Consider the following 15,103-nt stretch of genomic DNA (forward strand, 5'->3'; position numbering starts at 1 on the left):
CTGAACTCTCGGTTCTGTGTTGTTTGCGTTGCAGAGAATAAGGCAGTTGGAAGACATGATTGAGATGCAAAAGAGACAAGTAAAGGAAATAGAAGAAAAGGTATATATGTCATGTAGAGTTTCTACATTTCATAGTGATGAATGTGGTGGGGCATGAGAGCATGAAGACCGACTTTTTAAAATGTATTTTTATTATTCAAGATAACAGTAACACTTGTCCTCTTTTTTCTCTCCTTTTATCACTATTTTCAATTCTTCTTTTTTTTATTTTTAGTTTTTGTTCCTCTTTTTGTTTTTCTCTCTAGCTTTTATTCTTTGGCCTTAATGACACTGACATGGACCGACAACAGGTAAATGATACACACCTACACAACCGTCATAATACTGTGTCATAACATGTATGATTTTGAGGGCCATTTGTCTGTTTTCACAGGTGCTAAGGCGCTCAGGTGGAGAGTGAGGAAGAGAAACACAACATATTTGTTTTTTTGTCATGCATTTATAGACGGTTCACAAACCTTATATGGCCTTTTTGATACACGTGCACTTTTGTGGAAGACACTTACCTGGAATGCAAAACAAAACCATGACTTTGAAAAGTGAAGAAATATCAGAGACATGTAAAAGAGGTATATCAGAGATTTTTTTTTTTTATAACGGAAATGTCCCCTACCATTTTTGGAAGTGGAACATTTAGCCAAACTCTAACGTGAGTTTTAAAAAGCAAGAACATTGTAACTGGAACTCTGAAGCAGGTCAATAATGGAACAGAGGAACTGAGATGGAGACAGTGCCTCAGATGGATTTAGAGCCAGACAACGAAAGAGTGCAATCGTAGTGGAGGGAGGAGGAGGAAGGAGAAAGAGTTGATTAAAAAAAAGCAGGACGATTTCCTAACAGACGAGCCAAGTCCTGGGCATTCCCAGAAAGCTCAGTGCAGGAGGGTCTCCATGGAAACAGCTGGCGAAACGGCTGTCATGGCCAAAGTTCAATGAGCAAGAAGTGAAAGCTCTGTACTCCGGAGTAGAGCGACACCAGAGGACTACGGGGACAGAATGTGTCACCGGTCTGTGAAACACAAAGAATCCTCAATAGGTAAGTGACTTTATAAACTCAGCAAAAAAAGAAACCTCCTCTCACTGTCAACTGCGTTTAATTTCAGCAAACTTAACATGTGTAAATACACTGCTCAAAAAAATAAAGGGAACACTAAAATAACACATCCTAGATCTGAATGAATGAAATATTCTTATTAAATATTTTTTTCTTTACATAGTTGAATGTGCTGACAACAAAATCACACAAAAATTATCAATGGAAATCAAATTTATCAACCCATGGAGGTCTGGATTTGGAGTCACACTCAAAATTAAAGTGGAAAACCTGTCACGCCCTGGTCGAGGTACAGTGCCTTGCGAAAGTATTCGGCCCCCTTGAAGTTTGCGACCTTTTGCCACATTTCAGGCTTCAAACATAAACATATAAAACTGTCTTTTTTGTGAAGAATCAACAACAAGTGGGACACAATCATGAAGTGGAACGACATTTATTGGATATATCAAACTTTTTTAACAAATCAAAAACTGAAAATTTGGGCGTGCAAAATTATTCAGCCCCTTTACTTTCAGTGCAGCTAACTCTCTCCAGAAGTTCAGTGAGGATCTCTGAATGATCCAATGTTGACCTAAATGACTAATGATGATAAATACAATCCACCTGTGTGTAATCATGTCTCCGTAGAAATGCACCTGCACTGTGATAGTCTCATAGGTCCGTTAAAAGCGCAGAGAGCATCATGAAGAACAAGGAACACACCAGGCAGGTCCGAGATACTGTTGTGAAGAAGTTTAAAGCTGGATTTGGATACAAAAATATTTCCCAAGCTTTAAACATCCCAAGGAGCACTGTGCAAGCGATAATATTGAAATGGAAGGAGTATCAGACCACTGCAAATCTACCAAGACCTGGCCGTCCCTCTAAACTTTCAGCTCATACAAGGAGAAGACTGATCAGAGATGCAGCCAAGAGGCCCATGATCACTCTGGATGAACTGCAGAGATCTACAGCTGAGGTGGGAGACTCTGTCCATAGGACAACAATCAGTCGTATATTGCACAAATCTGGCCTTTATGGAAGAGTGGCAAGAAGAAAGCCATTTCTTAAAGATATCTATAAAAAGTGTTGTTTAAAGTTTTCCACAAGCCACCTGGGAGACACACCAAACATGTGGAAGAAGGTGCTCTGGTCAGATGAAACCAAAATTGAACTTTTTGGCAACAATGCAAAACGTTATGTTTGGCGTAAAAGCAACACAGCTCATCACCCTTACACACCATCCCCACTGTCAAACATGGTGGTGGCAGCATCATGGTTTGGGCCTGCTTTTCTCCAGCAGGGACAGGGAAGATGGTTAAAATTGATGGGAAGATGGATGGAGCCAAATACAGGACCATTCTGGAAGAAAACCTGATGGAGTCTGCAAAAGACCTGAGACTGGGACGGAGATTTGTCTTCCAACAAGACAATGATCCAAAACATAAAGCAAAATCTACAATGGAATGGTTCAAAAATAAACATATCCAGGTGTTAGAATGGCCAAGTCAAAGTCCAGACCTGAATCCAATCGAGAATCTGTGGAAAGAACTGAAAACAGCTGTTCACAAATGCTCTCCATCCAACCTCACTGAGCTCTAGCTGTTTTGCAAGAAGGAATGGGAAAAAATGTCAGTCTCTCGATGTGCAAAACTGATAGAGACATACCCCAAGCGACTTACAGCTGTAATTGCAGCAAAAGGTGGCGCTACAAAGTATTAACTTAAGGGGGCTGAATAATTTTGCACGCCCAATTTATCAGTTTTTGATCCAACTTTGATCCAACAGGCTGATCCAACTTTGATGTAATGTCCTTAAAACAAGTCAAAATGAGGCTCAGTAGTGTGTGTGGCCTCCACGTGCCTGTATGACCTCCCTACAATGCCTGGGCATGCTCCTGTTGAGATGGAGGATGGTCTCCCGAGGGACCTCCTCCCAGACCTGGACTAAAGCATTGGTGGATGGAGTGAGACATGATGTCGAAGATGTGCTCAATTGGATTCAGGTCTGAGGAACGGGCGGGCCAGTCCATAGCATCAATGCCTTCCTCTTGCAGGAACTGCTGACACTCCAGCCACATGAGGTCCAGCATTGTCTTGCATTAGGAGGAACCCAGGGCCAACCGCACCAGCATACGGTCTCACTAGGGGTCTGAGGTTCTCATCTCGGTACCTAATGGCAGTCAGGCTACCTATGGCGAGCACATGGATGGCCCCCAAAAGAAATGTCACCCCACACGATGACTGACCCACCGCCAAACCGATCATGCTGGAGGATGTTGCAGGCAGCAGAACGTTCTCCACAGCGTCTCCAGACTCTGTCACATGTGCTCAGTGTGAACCTGCTCTCATCTGTGAAGAGCACAGTTAAGTACTGCAGTGCATCGCCTCCTCATGGACTGCACCAGATGTGCCAGTTCTTGCTGTGAGATTTTACCCCACTCTTCCACCAAGGCACCTGCAAGTTCCTGGACATTTCTGGGGGGAATGGCCCTAGCCCTCACCCTCCGATCCAACAGGTTCCAGACCTGCTCAATGGGCTCTTCGCTGGCCATGGCAGAACACTGACATTCCTGTCTTGCAGGAAATCACAAACAGAACGAGCCGTATGGCTGGTGGCATTGTCATGCTGGAGGGTCATGTCAGGATGAGCCTACAGGAAGGGTACCACATGAGGGAGGAGGATGTCTTCCCTGTAACGCACAGCGTTGAGATTACCTGCAATGACAACGATGATGCTGTGACACACCACCCCAGACCATGACAGACCTTACACATCTAAATCAATCCCACTCCAGAGTACAGGCCTCGGTGTAACGCTCATTTCTTCGACGATAAACGCAAATCCGACCATCACCCCTGGTGAGACAGAACCGCAACTTATCAGTGAAGAGCACTTTTTGTCAGTCCTGTCTGCTCCAGCGACGGTGGGTTTGTGCACGCCGGTGATGTCTGGTGAGGACCTGCGTTACAACAGGCCTACAAGCCCTCAGTCCAGCCTCTCTCAGCCTTTTGCGGACAGTCTGAGCACTGACGGAGGGATTGTGCGTTCCTGGTGTAACTCGGGCAGGTGTTGTTGCCATCCCGCAGGTGTGATGTTCTGATGTACCAATTCGGTGTTGATACACCTGGTCTGCCACTGTGAGGACGATCAGCTGTCCATCCTGTCTCTCTGTAGCGCTGTCTTAGGCGTCACACAGTATGAACATTGCAATTTATTGCTCTGGCCACATCTGCAGTCCTCATGCCTCCTTGCAGCATGCCTAAGGCACGTTCACGCAGATGAGCAGGGACCCTGGGAATCTTTGCTGTTTTTCAGAGTCAATAGAAAGGCCTCTTTAGTGTCCTAAGTTTTCATTACTGTGACCTTAATTGCCTACCGTCTGTAAGCTGTTAGTGTCTTAACGACCGTTCCACCGGTGCATGTTCATTAATTGTTTATGGTTCATTGAACAAGCATGGGAAACCGTGTTTAAACCCTTTACAATAAAGATCTGTGTAGTTATTCTGATTTTTATTAATCATCTTTGAAAGACCGGGCCCTGAAAAAGAGACGTTTTCATTTTTTACTGAGTTTATTATCACATGACTGTATTTGTCCAACTTCAGTTACCCTGACAAAACAAACCCAACACAAATACTTCCTTCTCCAGCTGTGTTGTGCAGTTGGCACCCCAGACCTCCAGGTTTTGACCCATAGAGTGAACCTTCTAGAGCACAGCCTGAGAGACAATGTCAGCTCCTTTACTGAGTCTGAGAGCTTGCTGCACAACAGGTGCGGAGCAGGTGACAGAGACACAGGGATCTCACATCACACAGCTACAACATATGGCCACAACCATATCACATTGCACACACTGTCGTGCTAACATGCAGTTTATCACACGGAATGCTGACACAGTAAGACTGTTTCTTGCCTTTTAGCATGGTATCACTGTTTGTGGGGTTTATTTCTAACATTGCCGTCAGTAAGGTATATGTGCACACTTCTACTTTCTCTAGGACAGATGACTAGCAAAAATAATTTGACAGTAGGAGGTCTCATCTCTGTTTAATGCTAATGTTATGCTATGCTAATCGTGCGATGCGATGCTAATCGTGCGATGCGATGCTAATTGTGCGATGCGATGCTAATCGTGTGATGGCATGACAATGTCATGTGATCTAATGAGTCATGTTGTCATCCTGTGCTGGAGCAGAGCCTGCTACAGAAGGTGGAGGATCTCACAGCACACTCAGTCCTCCACTGTCCCAGCATGCAGCGACTGGACGAGCGGCTCCACGTACTCAGGGAGGAGGTGCGCGTCATGGTGAGTAGAGACTGTACTGAGCTTTATATTAGCTTCAATGAGACTTACAGAGTGAGAAGTACTCAAATACACATGTCCTGTAAGCTGTACTGTAAATTGTAGTATAAGCCTGTATTTATTGTGTAAGTGTATTGTGAGTGTGTTTTAAATCTAGCATTTCTCAGGTGTAGTGCTATTGTGACTGTAGTCTCCCACTCTGTTGCATTATATGAGATGTGTATGACATTACTCAGATGTGAGGAGTAACTGTGTCATAGTTCTATCATGACCGGTCCTTCCCAGTACCAGGAGAAGGAGCATAGGAATTGTGTGTGTGGAGGGAGAGGCTACAGTGCTGCCACGCCCAGCTCCGGGCTAAAGAGGAGGAGATGGGTTGCCAGTCTCAGTACTTTGAGCACTTTAAGAGCCAGCTGCAGCTCAAGTTTGGCCTGGCCAGAGACGAGGAGCAGGGCCTGCAGACCAGAGTCCACCAGCTGGAGAGACATGTTCTGGAGATATCTGTATCTTCATCCACCAACATAGCCACCGTCAACGCAGCTAGCTTCAACTACCCTGTCATGGTGCCAACGGTACACAGAGTCCGAAAGACTGGCCCACCCAAGGGCGAAAAGAGAGGAGGAGGATGGGGAGCGTGAGGAGGAAAATACACAGTGGAGACGCTACGGACAGCACCTCCAGCAGAAGCAGGGAGAGGATGAAATAGAAATAGAGGAAGAAAGAGAGGGGGAGAGAGAGAGCGTGAGGGAGAGGGGGGTGAGGACAGATGGAGCGGCTTCATCCTCAGCCTCCAGGAGGACCTCACGGCTGTTGGAGAAGGAGGAGCAGGGGCTGGAGGAGCGGAGGGGGCTGTTGGAACAGCTGCAGGATGCGCAGCAGAATGGCCACTTCCTGTCGTGTAAGGTGGAGGAAATGAGGACGGTGGTCCACAGGCTCCAGCTGAATGAGAGCTCCATGACGGTGGAAGGAACTGCAAGAGGAGAACCAAAGACTGTAAGAGGCTCAGCCACACCCTGAGACAGATCAACCACAGCCCGGGCTCTACTGACCCCCGTCTCTACCCCCAGCCCTAGCTCTGGTGCCAGCCCAGGGACTCCAGCCCCAGCCTGGCTACCGCCCTGCCAAACACCCCTGCCCTGGCTCAACCAGTCCCCTGCCACGTGGACAACACTGACTCAGTGAGTGATGACATTGAAGCTAATGTGGAGTTGACTCTTAATCAGTAGTAGATCTTAAGTCTAAATTGTTGAAGAGTTCGGCCTCAAGAATGTAAATGAGTACAATAACAAGCAAATTGTACAATGGATTGTAATGTGGGATTGTCATTTGTTTAGCTGCACAGTGGAATGTTGATCTGATTAACTACAGAGGAACTAAAGAGTGTGGCTGGCTTGTGTGTTTGAGACTGGGAGCCTGGGGGAATGGTGTCTTGGTCCTGGGGGCTTCCCCTCTCTCAACCTGAGAGAGGAGACTGAAGCACTGAGAGAGGCTTACTGGAGCATGGGGGCGACGTGGACTCACTCCGGGACCACAGGGACCAGCTGGAGAGCATGCTCTGACACACACAGGACCAGCTGCACAGGGTGACCGAGGAGAAGGCCCGACTGAAATGTAAACTCGGGAAGCAGGGAGAAACGGGGGGCCTGTGAGGCGGAGCGGGGGTGCTAGCTAGGAGGGAAAAGCATGACAGGAAATGCCCAGGAAAACAGGGTGACAATTCATAACCTAATTCCCCAGGTTAGCAGAAAGCTTACCACAACTCCAACCCAGAATAATACTACCCTAGTCTTAGCCGATAATGACCTAACCCTGTATGCCTTAGCCCTGGATGACCTAGCTCTAACTTTGAACCAGGAGAACCAAGGCATAGGGCAGGCGTATCAAGGAGCCCCTGCCCCACATAGAAACCCGGGATAGTAAGGATAGTGAGAGGAAGCTAGAGAGGGAGAGCTGGAGCAGGAGAACCAGGAGCAGGGAGGTCTTATAACGAGCTAACCAGGAAGACCGAGGATGACCTCAACACTATCATGGAGCTGCAGCAGAGACTGACTGAGAGCGGTCAGCTTGGTCTACAACAGGGTGACCATGGTTCGAGTCAGAGTGTGGTCAAAAGGGTGAGCATGCGGTCGGGTCAGTGTTCGCTCAACAGGCTCAACCCTCGGTAGGGTTCGTGACCAGTCTACAAGGTGATCACACGCCAGGGTCGGTGAATAGTGGTGAACTACAGGTTGACCACACGACCGAGTCAGTTAGGGATCAAATGACAGCCATTTGACCACAGAGTTAGTGTCCATGCTGAGAGAGGAGAGGGGCGAGCGAATTGGGTCTCAGTGATCTCAAAGGGGAAAGGGAACAGGTTTCCCCTCTCACTCAGGTGTCAGACAGGGAAACAACGGCTAACGCGCTCCGTGTGGGTTCTGGAAGAAGAACGTGACCGGGTCAATCAGGAACTCTGCGGTTTAAAAGAAGAGCAAGTACAGTTTACAAGGTCTGAAAGATAAGAGACACGGTGGTATGGTCAATGTGTGGTTTAAAAGAGGAGAGCGACCAGCTAGTTCCGTCAAGGTCTGGACCAGGAGGAGAAAGACCAGCTAGTTCAGTCAATGCCTGTTTTCTACAAGGAGAGAGACCAGCTAGTTCCGTCCAATGTCTGGTTTCCAGGAGGAGAGAGACGAGCTCTCGCAGTCTCTCTTCAGTCAAGAAGATGAGAGACCAACCTAACGAGTCACTCCACAATCTAGAAGAGGAGCGAGACCAGTTGATGCAATCCATGTGGGGTTTAAAGGAACAGAGAGACTAGCTAACACAGACACTCAGCCTTCTGGAGCAGGAGAGAGACAAACTGCCTTCAAACAGAAGACGGAGACCCGGTCAACCAGTTCAAAGAAGAGCGAGAGCAGTTGGTTCAGTCAATGGCTGTTCTGTGCGAACAGAGAGGAGCATCTCACAGCCGAGAGAGAGACCAGTTGCAGATGGACGTCGCTCCTTTACGGAATCAGCTACTGTCACAGGGGCGGAGTCATGACCAGCGGGTACTCTGAGAACCACGTTGGCGTGGCAACACGCATAGAGGGTGTGGCTACAGAGAGCGGGGTCGCTGCGCCAAAATACGGATGATGACGTCGTTCAGAGAAGTCTGGCCACGGTCTACTCCTACAAGACCATCCGCCTGGGGCAGTCTGCACAGGTATGAGCGAATCTTTGTACTTGTGTGAGTTGTGTGGTTATGTATGTTGGCACTGATGAGTTTCTGTCAGTAGTAATTGTAGTAGTAGCATGGCTAACTTATCCCTGTATCCAGGGAACACTTGGAAGAGGTGACAGGTGTAGCAGAGTGAACTGATGGAGGAGATCAAGTCGTTGGGGGCAGAACACAGAAGGTCACGAGACGAACTGGAGAAGAACCAATCGGAGGTGAGCTCTGTTTACTTCCTGTGTCCTCTTGGCCGGTCAGAACAGAATCTGTGTGTGCCGGCTCAGAGGTGGCACCGTGAGCTGAGTGTGTCTGATGTCAGGCGAGAGGAGGCTGAGAGGAGGTCAGCACACGCAGCCAACGAATTGAAGAGGAGGTGGAGGAGACGAAGAGGGAGAACCTCACACTGAGAGCAGAAGTACGAATAGAGAAAGTATCCTTCTCTCACTAACCACAGTAATAATGTCATGTGATAACCCACTGGCTGTGTCTTTTGTTAGGTGAGGGAGGTGAAGAGGAGACCTGAAGGTCTGGAGAGTTACTAATTTAGGTAGAAGTCATCCTTTTGTACAGATCTAGGATCAGCTTAATACCTTCCCCGAATTCCAAGCCTTACCAATACAAAACTGACCAATGTCAAGGAGAAACTTCATTCTAATCTGATAAGACCATAGCTCCCTGGTTAGAGCGCTAGTGACGTTTGTTCAAAGACATGAGGAAAAGTTTTTTATTAGAAGAGAGCTTTTATTACAATCTCTAAAGAGCTGTATTTGTGGTCAGTGCATATCTTTTTTTATTGTAATGTGAGCTGTATTTGTGGTCAGTGCATATCTTTTTTTATTGTAATGTGAGCTGTATTTGTGGTCAGTGCATATCTTTTTTTATTGTAATGTGAGCTGTATTTGTGGTGAGTGTATATCTTTTTGATGGTAATGTGTTTGTTATTTCCAGTCAGTGTATTTTGTTTAATGGCTGTTTGTCTCCTCCTCTCCATTACAATGTTCGTCTGAGAAAGAAGAACCAGAGAGGGTGAATGGAGAATTGTGGGTGTCTGTTGGTTGTTTAGAGCTAATAGAGGATTTATTGTTGGATTTGTTTTGACTGACAGCGGTTGTCCAATGACAGGCTAAGTTGTCATGATTTGGTTTTGATTGACTGATGTTCTGTTCAATGACAAGCGAAGGTTTCATGATTTTACATTTAATATTTTTATTCACAAAGTCCCAATGTAGTCTCCTTACAGATATGTCACCCCCCCTTTTCCCCTTTTCTCCCTAGGATCTCCCTTCCAAGACCAGACACCAGGTTTACTCCAGTCCCCCACCAGGTCAGGGAAACTATCCAGGTTACCCCAAACCTTGCTGCCCTCAACCGACCCAAGCATACCCCCATAACAGCTACCCCTTCTACTACTACTACTACTACTACTACTACTGCCCCCGCTCGGACTGTTAAAGCACGAAGTACCACTACCTCGTTGAAAACTGCCCCTCCAACAATTACCCTTAAAACTACAGCCCTCACTAAAGCTGCCCCCTCCACCTCTGCTCTGCCCCCCACTGAGAGGACATGGCTGCCTGATGAGGACCATTGTGTCAAGAAGCTCCTCTCCAACTGCCAACCTGAACAAGCTAAAGCAACCAAACCCAGAGCTGAGCCGGGTAGAGTAGCCCAGACAACATACACTGTTTACTGTACACTTGATGGAAAACATGGGTGTCTGAACATGGGTGTCTTTTTGTCCCGCCCCTTTAGAACCTCCAGCTGAGGTGGGCTCTGTTGAGGTCATCGGGATGGTGGGACAGAGCAGCCTCATGATTGGCTGGATGAGCTGGGCTGCAGCAACGGAACCTTTATGTATGGTTACTGCTTCTCACCTGGGATACAGTAGAATGTAAATAAATGGGTTTTGGTGTTGTCCATTCTATACAGTCCAATGTCTCCGTATGCTGTGCTCATCTCGCGCTCTCTCTTTCTGTCTTTCTCTCTCTTTGTCTTTCTCTCACCCTCTCTTCCTCCCCATTTTTCTCTCTCTCTCCCCCTCCCCTTTCTCTCTCTCTCTTTCTGTCTCTCTCTCTCTTTGTCTTTCTCTCACCATCGCTTCCTCCCCATTTTCTCTCTCTCTCTCTCTCTCTCTCTCTCTATCTCTCTATCTCTCTATCTCTCTATCTCTCTATCTCTCTATCTATCTAAATACTGGACTCCGCCCACACACCGAAACAGTGGCTCCACCCAACCAGTGAGTTCTACAGACATGCATGTGTACTTAATGTTTTGTACACTCAGTTTACCACCCTGGTGAGAGCAGAGGTAGGACTAGCTGGCCAATCAGAGGCTAGAAGCAGTGCATGCACAAGGGTGAGGGTGCATGGCTATCACCCGATTGGCCAGGGCCGCAGCCTGGTGACCTCTCACAAGAGTGGTGAGAATGGGTTAGAACGGGTGAGACCAAGCAACAGGTAATCAAGTTGCAATGTCTGTGACGTCTAGGAGGAGTAATTCTTTACAGCAACACTACCCTGACCCAACCATTTCATCTTTCAATGTTTTACTGCAGATTTTCAGCCGCACTGTCCAGTTGAAACCTTTCTCACCAGATTCAGAAGCTCAAACGGTAATGGTGTGTGCCTTTTTCAGTTACTGTGTTTCATTGAAATTTGCATGACGAAATAATGAAATGTGATGCATTTGTGATTTTCTATATTAACAGTCACCTCTTCTAAGCTTCTGTATTAATGTGTGTGTGTGTTTGTGTTTGCTTGCTTGTGACCTGTGTGTTCTCTCTGTGTATGCGTATGTGCATGATTGGCATGCAGCTACAGTCCTCTGGTGGACAGCCCTAACCTCCACCCTAGAAGAGCTGGCCCAGAGAGAGGGAGATACTGTCACGTTGCTAGGCAACCCCCGCAACGACGGCTTCTGTGAGGCCGAGGTGAGCCAATCCCAGCCAGCCGTCATTTACCAATGAACATGCAGCAATCAGCTTGTAGCTTGCACCTTTTTTATACCAGACCAGCAGCTGTTTTGGGTGTACAGTCGTGGCCAAAAGTTTTGAGAATGACACAAATATTAATTTCCACAAAGTTTGCTTCTTCAGTGTCTTTAGATATTTTTGTCAGATGTTACTATGGAATACTGAAGTATAATTACAAGCATTTCATAAGTGTCAAAGGCTTTTATTGACAATTACATGAAGCTGAATCAACGAGTCAATGTTTGCAGTGTTGACCCTTCTTTTTCAAGACCTCTGCAATCCGTCCTGGCTTGAAGTTTGTCCGAATTTGTGGGTTTTTTGTTTGTCCACCTACCTCTTGAGGATTGACCACAAGTTCTCAATGGGATTAAGGTCTGGGGAGTTTCCTGGCCATGGACCCAAAATATCAATGTTTTGTTCCCCGAGCCACTTAGTTATCACTTTTGCCTTATGGCAAGGTGCTCCATCCTGCTGGAAAAAGGCATTGTTCGTCACCAAACTGTTTCTGGATGGTTGAGAGAAGTTGCTCTCGGAGGATGTGTTGGTACCATTCTTTATTCATGGCTGTGTTCTTAGGCAAAATTGTGAGTGAGCCCACACCCTTGGCTGAGAAGCAACCCCACACATGAATGTTCTCAGGATGCTTTACTGTTGGCATGACACAGGACTGATGGTAGCACTCACCTTGTCTTCTCCGGACAAGCTTTTTTCCGGATGCCCCAAACAATTGGAAAGGGGTTTCATCGGAGAAAATGACTTTACCCCAGTCCTCAGCAGACCAATCTCTGTACCTTTTGCAGAATATCAGTCTGTCCCTGATGTTTTTCCTGGAGAGAAGTGGCTTCTTTGCTGTTCTTCTTGACACCAGTCCATCCTCAAAGTCTTCGCCTCACTGTGCTTGCAGATGCACTCACACCTGCTTGTTGCCATTCCTGAGCAAGCTCTGTACTGGTGGTGCCCCGATCTCGCAACTGAATCAACTTTAGGAGATGGTCCTGGCGCTTGCTGGACTTTCTTGGGTGCCCTGAAGCCGCCTTCAGAACAATTGAACCGTTCTCCTTGAAGTTCTTGATGATCCGATAAATGGTTGATTTAGGTGCATTCTTACTGGCAGCAATATCCTTGCCTGTGAAGCACTTTTTGTGCAAAGCAATGATGACGGCACGTTTCCTTGCAGGTAACCATGTTTTACAGAAGAAGAACAATGATTCCAAGCACCACCCTCCTTTTGAAGCTTCCAGTCTGTTATTCAAACTCAATCAGCATGACAGAGTGATCTCCAGCCCTGTCCTCATCAACACTCACCTGTGTTAATGAGAGAATCACTGACATGATGTCAGCTGGTCCTTTTGGGGCAGGGCTGAAATGCAGTGGAAATGGTTTTTGAGGATTCAGTTCATTTGCAATGCAAAGAGGGACTTTGCAATTAATTGCAATTCATCTGATCACTCTTCAAAACATTCTGGAGTATATGCAAATTGCCATCATACAAACTGAGGCAGCAGACTTTGTGAAAATTAATATTTGTGTCAGTCTCAAAACCTTTGGACACGACTGTAGATACTTTGAGTGGATCTGTGTCCCATGTATCTAAATGAGACTACAACCGTGTGTTTCAAGTGAGGGCAGGTGTACTGTAGATAACGTACTGAGTGACTGTGTGTTTCAGGTGAATGGCAGACAAGGTCTGGCTCCTGTTGCCTTCCTAGAGGAAGTTCTTGATCCAGACAGATATGTAAGCCCCGAAGCAACAGATGATAGACCACTGTGACTGCCAATCAGAGAGAGGACAAGATGATGAGCCACTGTGACTGCCAATCAACTGATGCTTCCCTACAGAGAGATTATAGTGGCCAACATTAATGACGTCATCAAACGCTGCCTGCCCGTGACAAAAACATTCATAAGTGCTCACAAGCCTAAAGTCATCTGAAATGGAAAGCTACACTAAAGCAGTAGCTGAAATGTGGGTGTGTTTGTGTGTATGGCCCAGTTTGACATTGTGCTTCTCTAAGCGGATGCTTTTAACCTGCATCCTGCTCATTGAGATCGTGTCAAAACACCCCTGTTCTTCAAAATCCCCCGCTTTTTTGTGTCTAATCTCTCGTGGACAGACGCACTTAACTGGTATCCTAGTGCCTGTCAGCAGGCTGTGGGATGCGACGACGAACGAGGAACTTTGATTCCGGTGCACAGATTTTTCGTCGCTGATTATTTTGGACAAATCACGATTTTACCGCCTTCCATTTTTGGAAGAGGACGGGATATTTGGACCATGGACTTGCCTGTAAATTGCAACTGGAGAGGAGTTAACGGCCTGCGGCCCCTCCGCGTTCTAGTGTTTTTCTAACACATCTGCCCCCAGAACATAATCTCTAACAATTACACAAGATTTTAGTTTTGGGTTTCCGAGATTATTCTGTATGTGACAAGTGTCAAAAACAAAGGTGGGCCTGAATGATGTGACAACCTGTCTGTCTGACAACCTGTCTAACAATCTATCCGAAAGCCTCTCTAACATGTTGGTGATATCAAGTGATAATGTTTTACGTGATGGTAAAACGAAGTCGTTTTCACAAGGCCATTTTACTTGATCTTTAGACATCGAGCCAAATATGAAAACAAAGCTCCATCCCAAAGACTTAGATATTTCTGTTCCTCGTCGTGACTTTTACAGAAAACATTTTTTTTTTGTCGATCCAAGTCAAATCATGAAGTCAATTGTCTGAGCTGTTCTTCCACTGTAGAATCGACTCAATCTATGAAGTCATGCCATTCAGATGGATGGACGTTTGTGACTGATATCTTTTGTAGAGATGATTAAATAACCTGAGGTATGCAAAGGCTGAGTACTTTTATGTGTGGCTTTCATCTCCTCATTCTCTGTCTACAGGTCTAACTGACGTGTAGCTTTTACATTCTGACCTGATTCTCTAAAGGCTTCTCAAGTGAAATGGAGATAATACACACATTCTGTTTACTGGATACTTGTCTTTAACTGATTCTGATGTACGGTTGGGGGAATGGCCATGCTGCCACAAATATATTCTATATATCATTCTGTGTTAGATGTAAATTTGATTTCCTAATGATTCCTTAGGCTGTATAAAGAGCATAAATGTTGATAGGACACATCACATACGATGGCATGTAATTGTGTCTCGAGGATTTACACTGTCATATGCAACCTTGGTTTTACCACTAGGTGGCAGTCATCGCAACCCCTGTCAGCCTGTTACTCTCAATAGACAAATACATCCCACTGGGCACAGACGTCAATTCAACGTCTATTCCACATTGGTTTAATGTAATTTCATTGAAATTTACGTGGGAACAACGTTGACTCAAACAGTGTGTGCCCAGTGGGGTACTACACATCATAGAAATTCTGTACATTATATTTGTCTGTGCTTTTGACAGGTTTATTGTGATAGATGCCGTTAAGATGCATGGGATGCAGATCATTGTGTTTGGACTCAAAACTCCTACTGTGTGGTGTGTACAAACACCTAAATGTAGATTTGTTTGGTAATAACAC

The 15,103-nt window shown here is 46.1% G+C and overlaps 1 protein-coding gene across 14 annotated transcripts in view; it reads left to right on the forward strand.

Moving 5' to 3' along the window:
• The window catches only part of LOC123993280 (janus kinase and microtubule-interacting protein 1-like), a 50,133-nt gene extending 36,194 nt beyond the window's left edge, over positions 1-13,939 (forward strand). For 2 of the 14 annotated variants that reach the window (XM_046295222.1, XM_046295235.1), the window contains 9 exons: positions 35-100; positions 275-350; positions 434-1,095; positions 5,291-5,401; positions 5,684-8,585; positions 8,700-10,485; positions 11,149-11,211; positions 11,408-11,523; positions 13,235-13,939. In XM_046295222.1, coding sequence (XP_046151178.1) covers positions 35-100; positions 275-325 — 117 coding nt within the window. In that variant the 3' untranslated portion in view covers positions 326-350; positions 434-1,095; positions 5,291-5,401; ... (3 more) ...; positions 11,408-11,523; positions 13,235-13,939. Of the gene's footprint in view, positions 1-34; positions 101-274; positions 351-433; positions 1,096-5,290; positions 5,402-5,658; positions 8,586-8,699; positions 10,486-10,814; positions 10,831-11,148; positions 11,212-11,407; positions 11,524-13,234 lie in introns of all 14 variants that reach the window. The other 12 variants (XM_046295223.1, XM_046295226.1, XM_046295225.1 and 9 more) reach the window with 12 other exon arrangements.
• Positions 13,940-15,103: the final 1,164 nt, after the last annotated feature.

Source organism: Oncorhynchus gorbuscha, linkage group LG13, assembly GCF_021184085.1.
Source record: "Oncorhynchus gorbuscha isolate QuinsamMale2020 ecotype Even-year linkage group LG13, OgorEven_v1.0, whole genome shotgun sequence".
Lineage (NCBI taxonomy): Eukaryota > Metazoa > Chordata > Actinopteri > Salmoniformes > Salmonidae > Oncorhynchus > Oncorhynchus gorbuscha.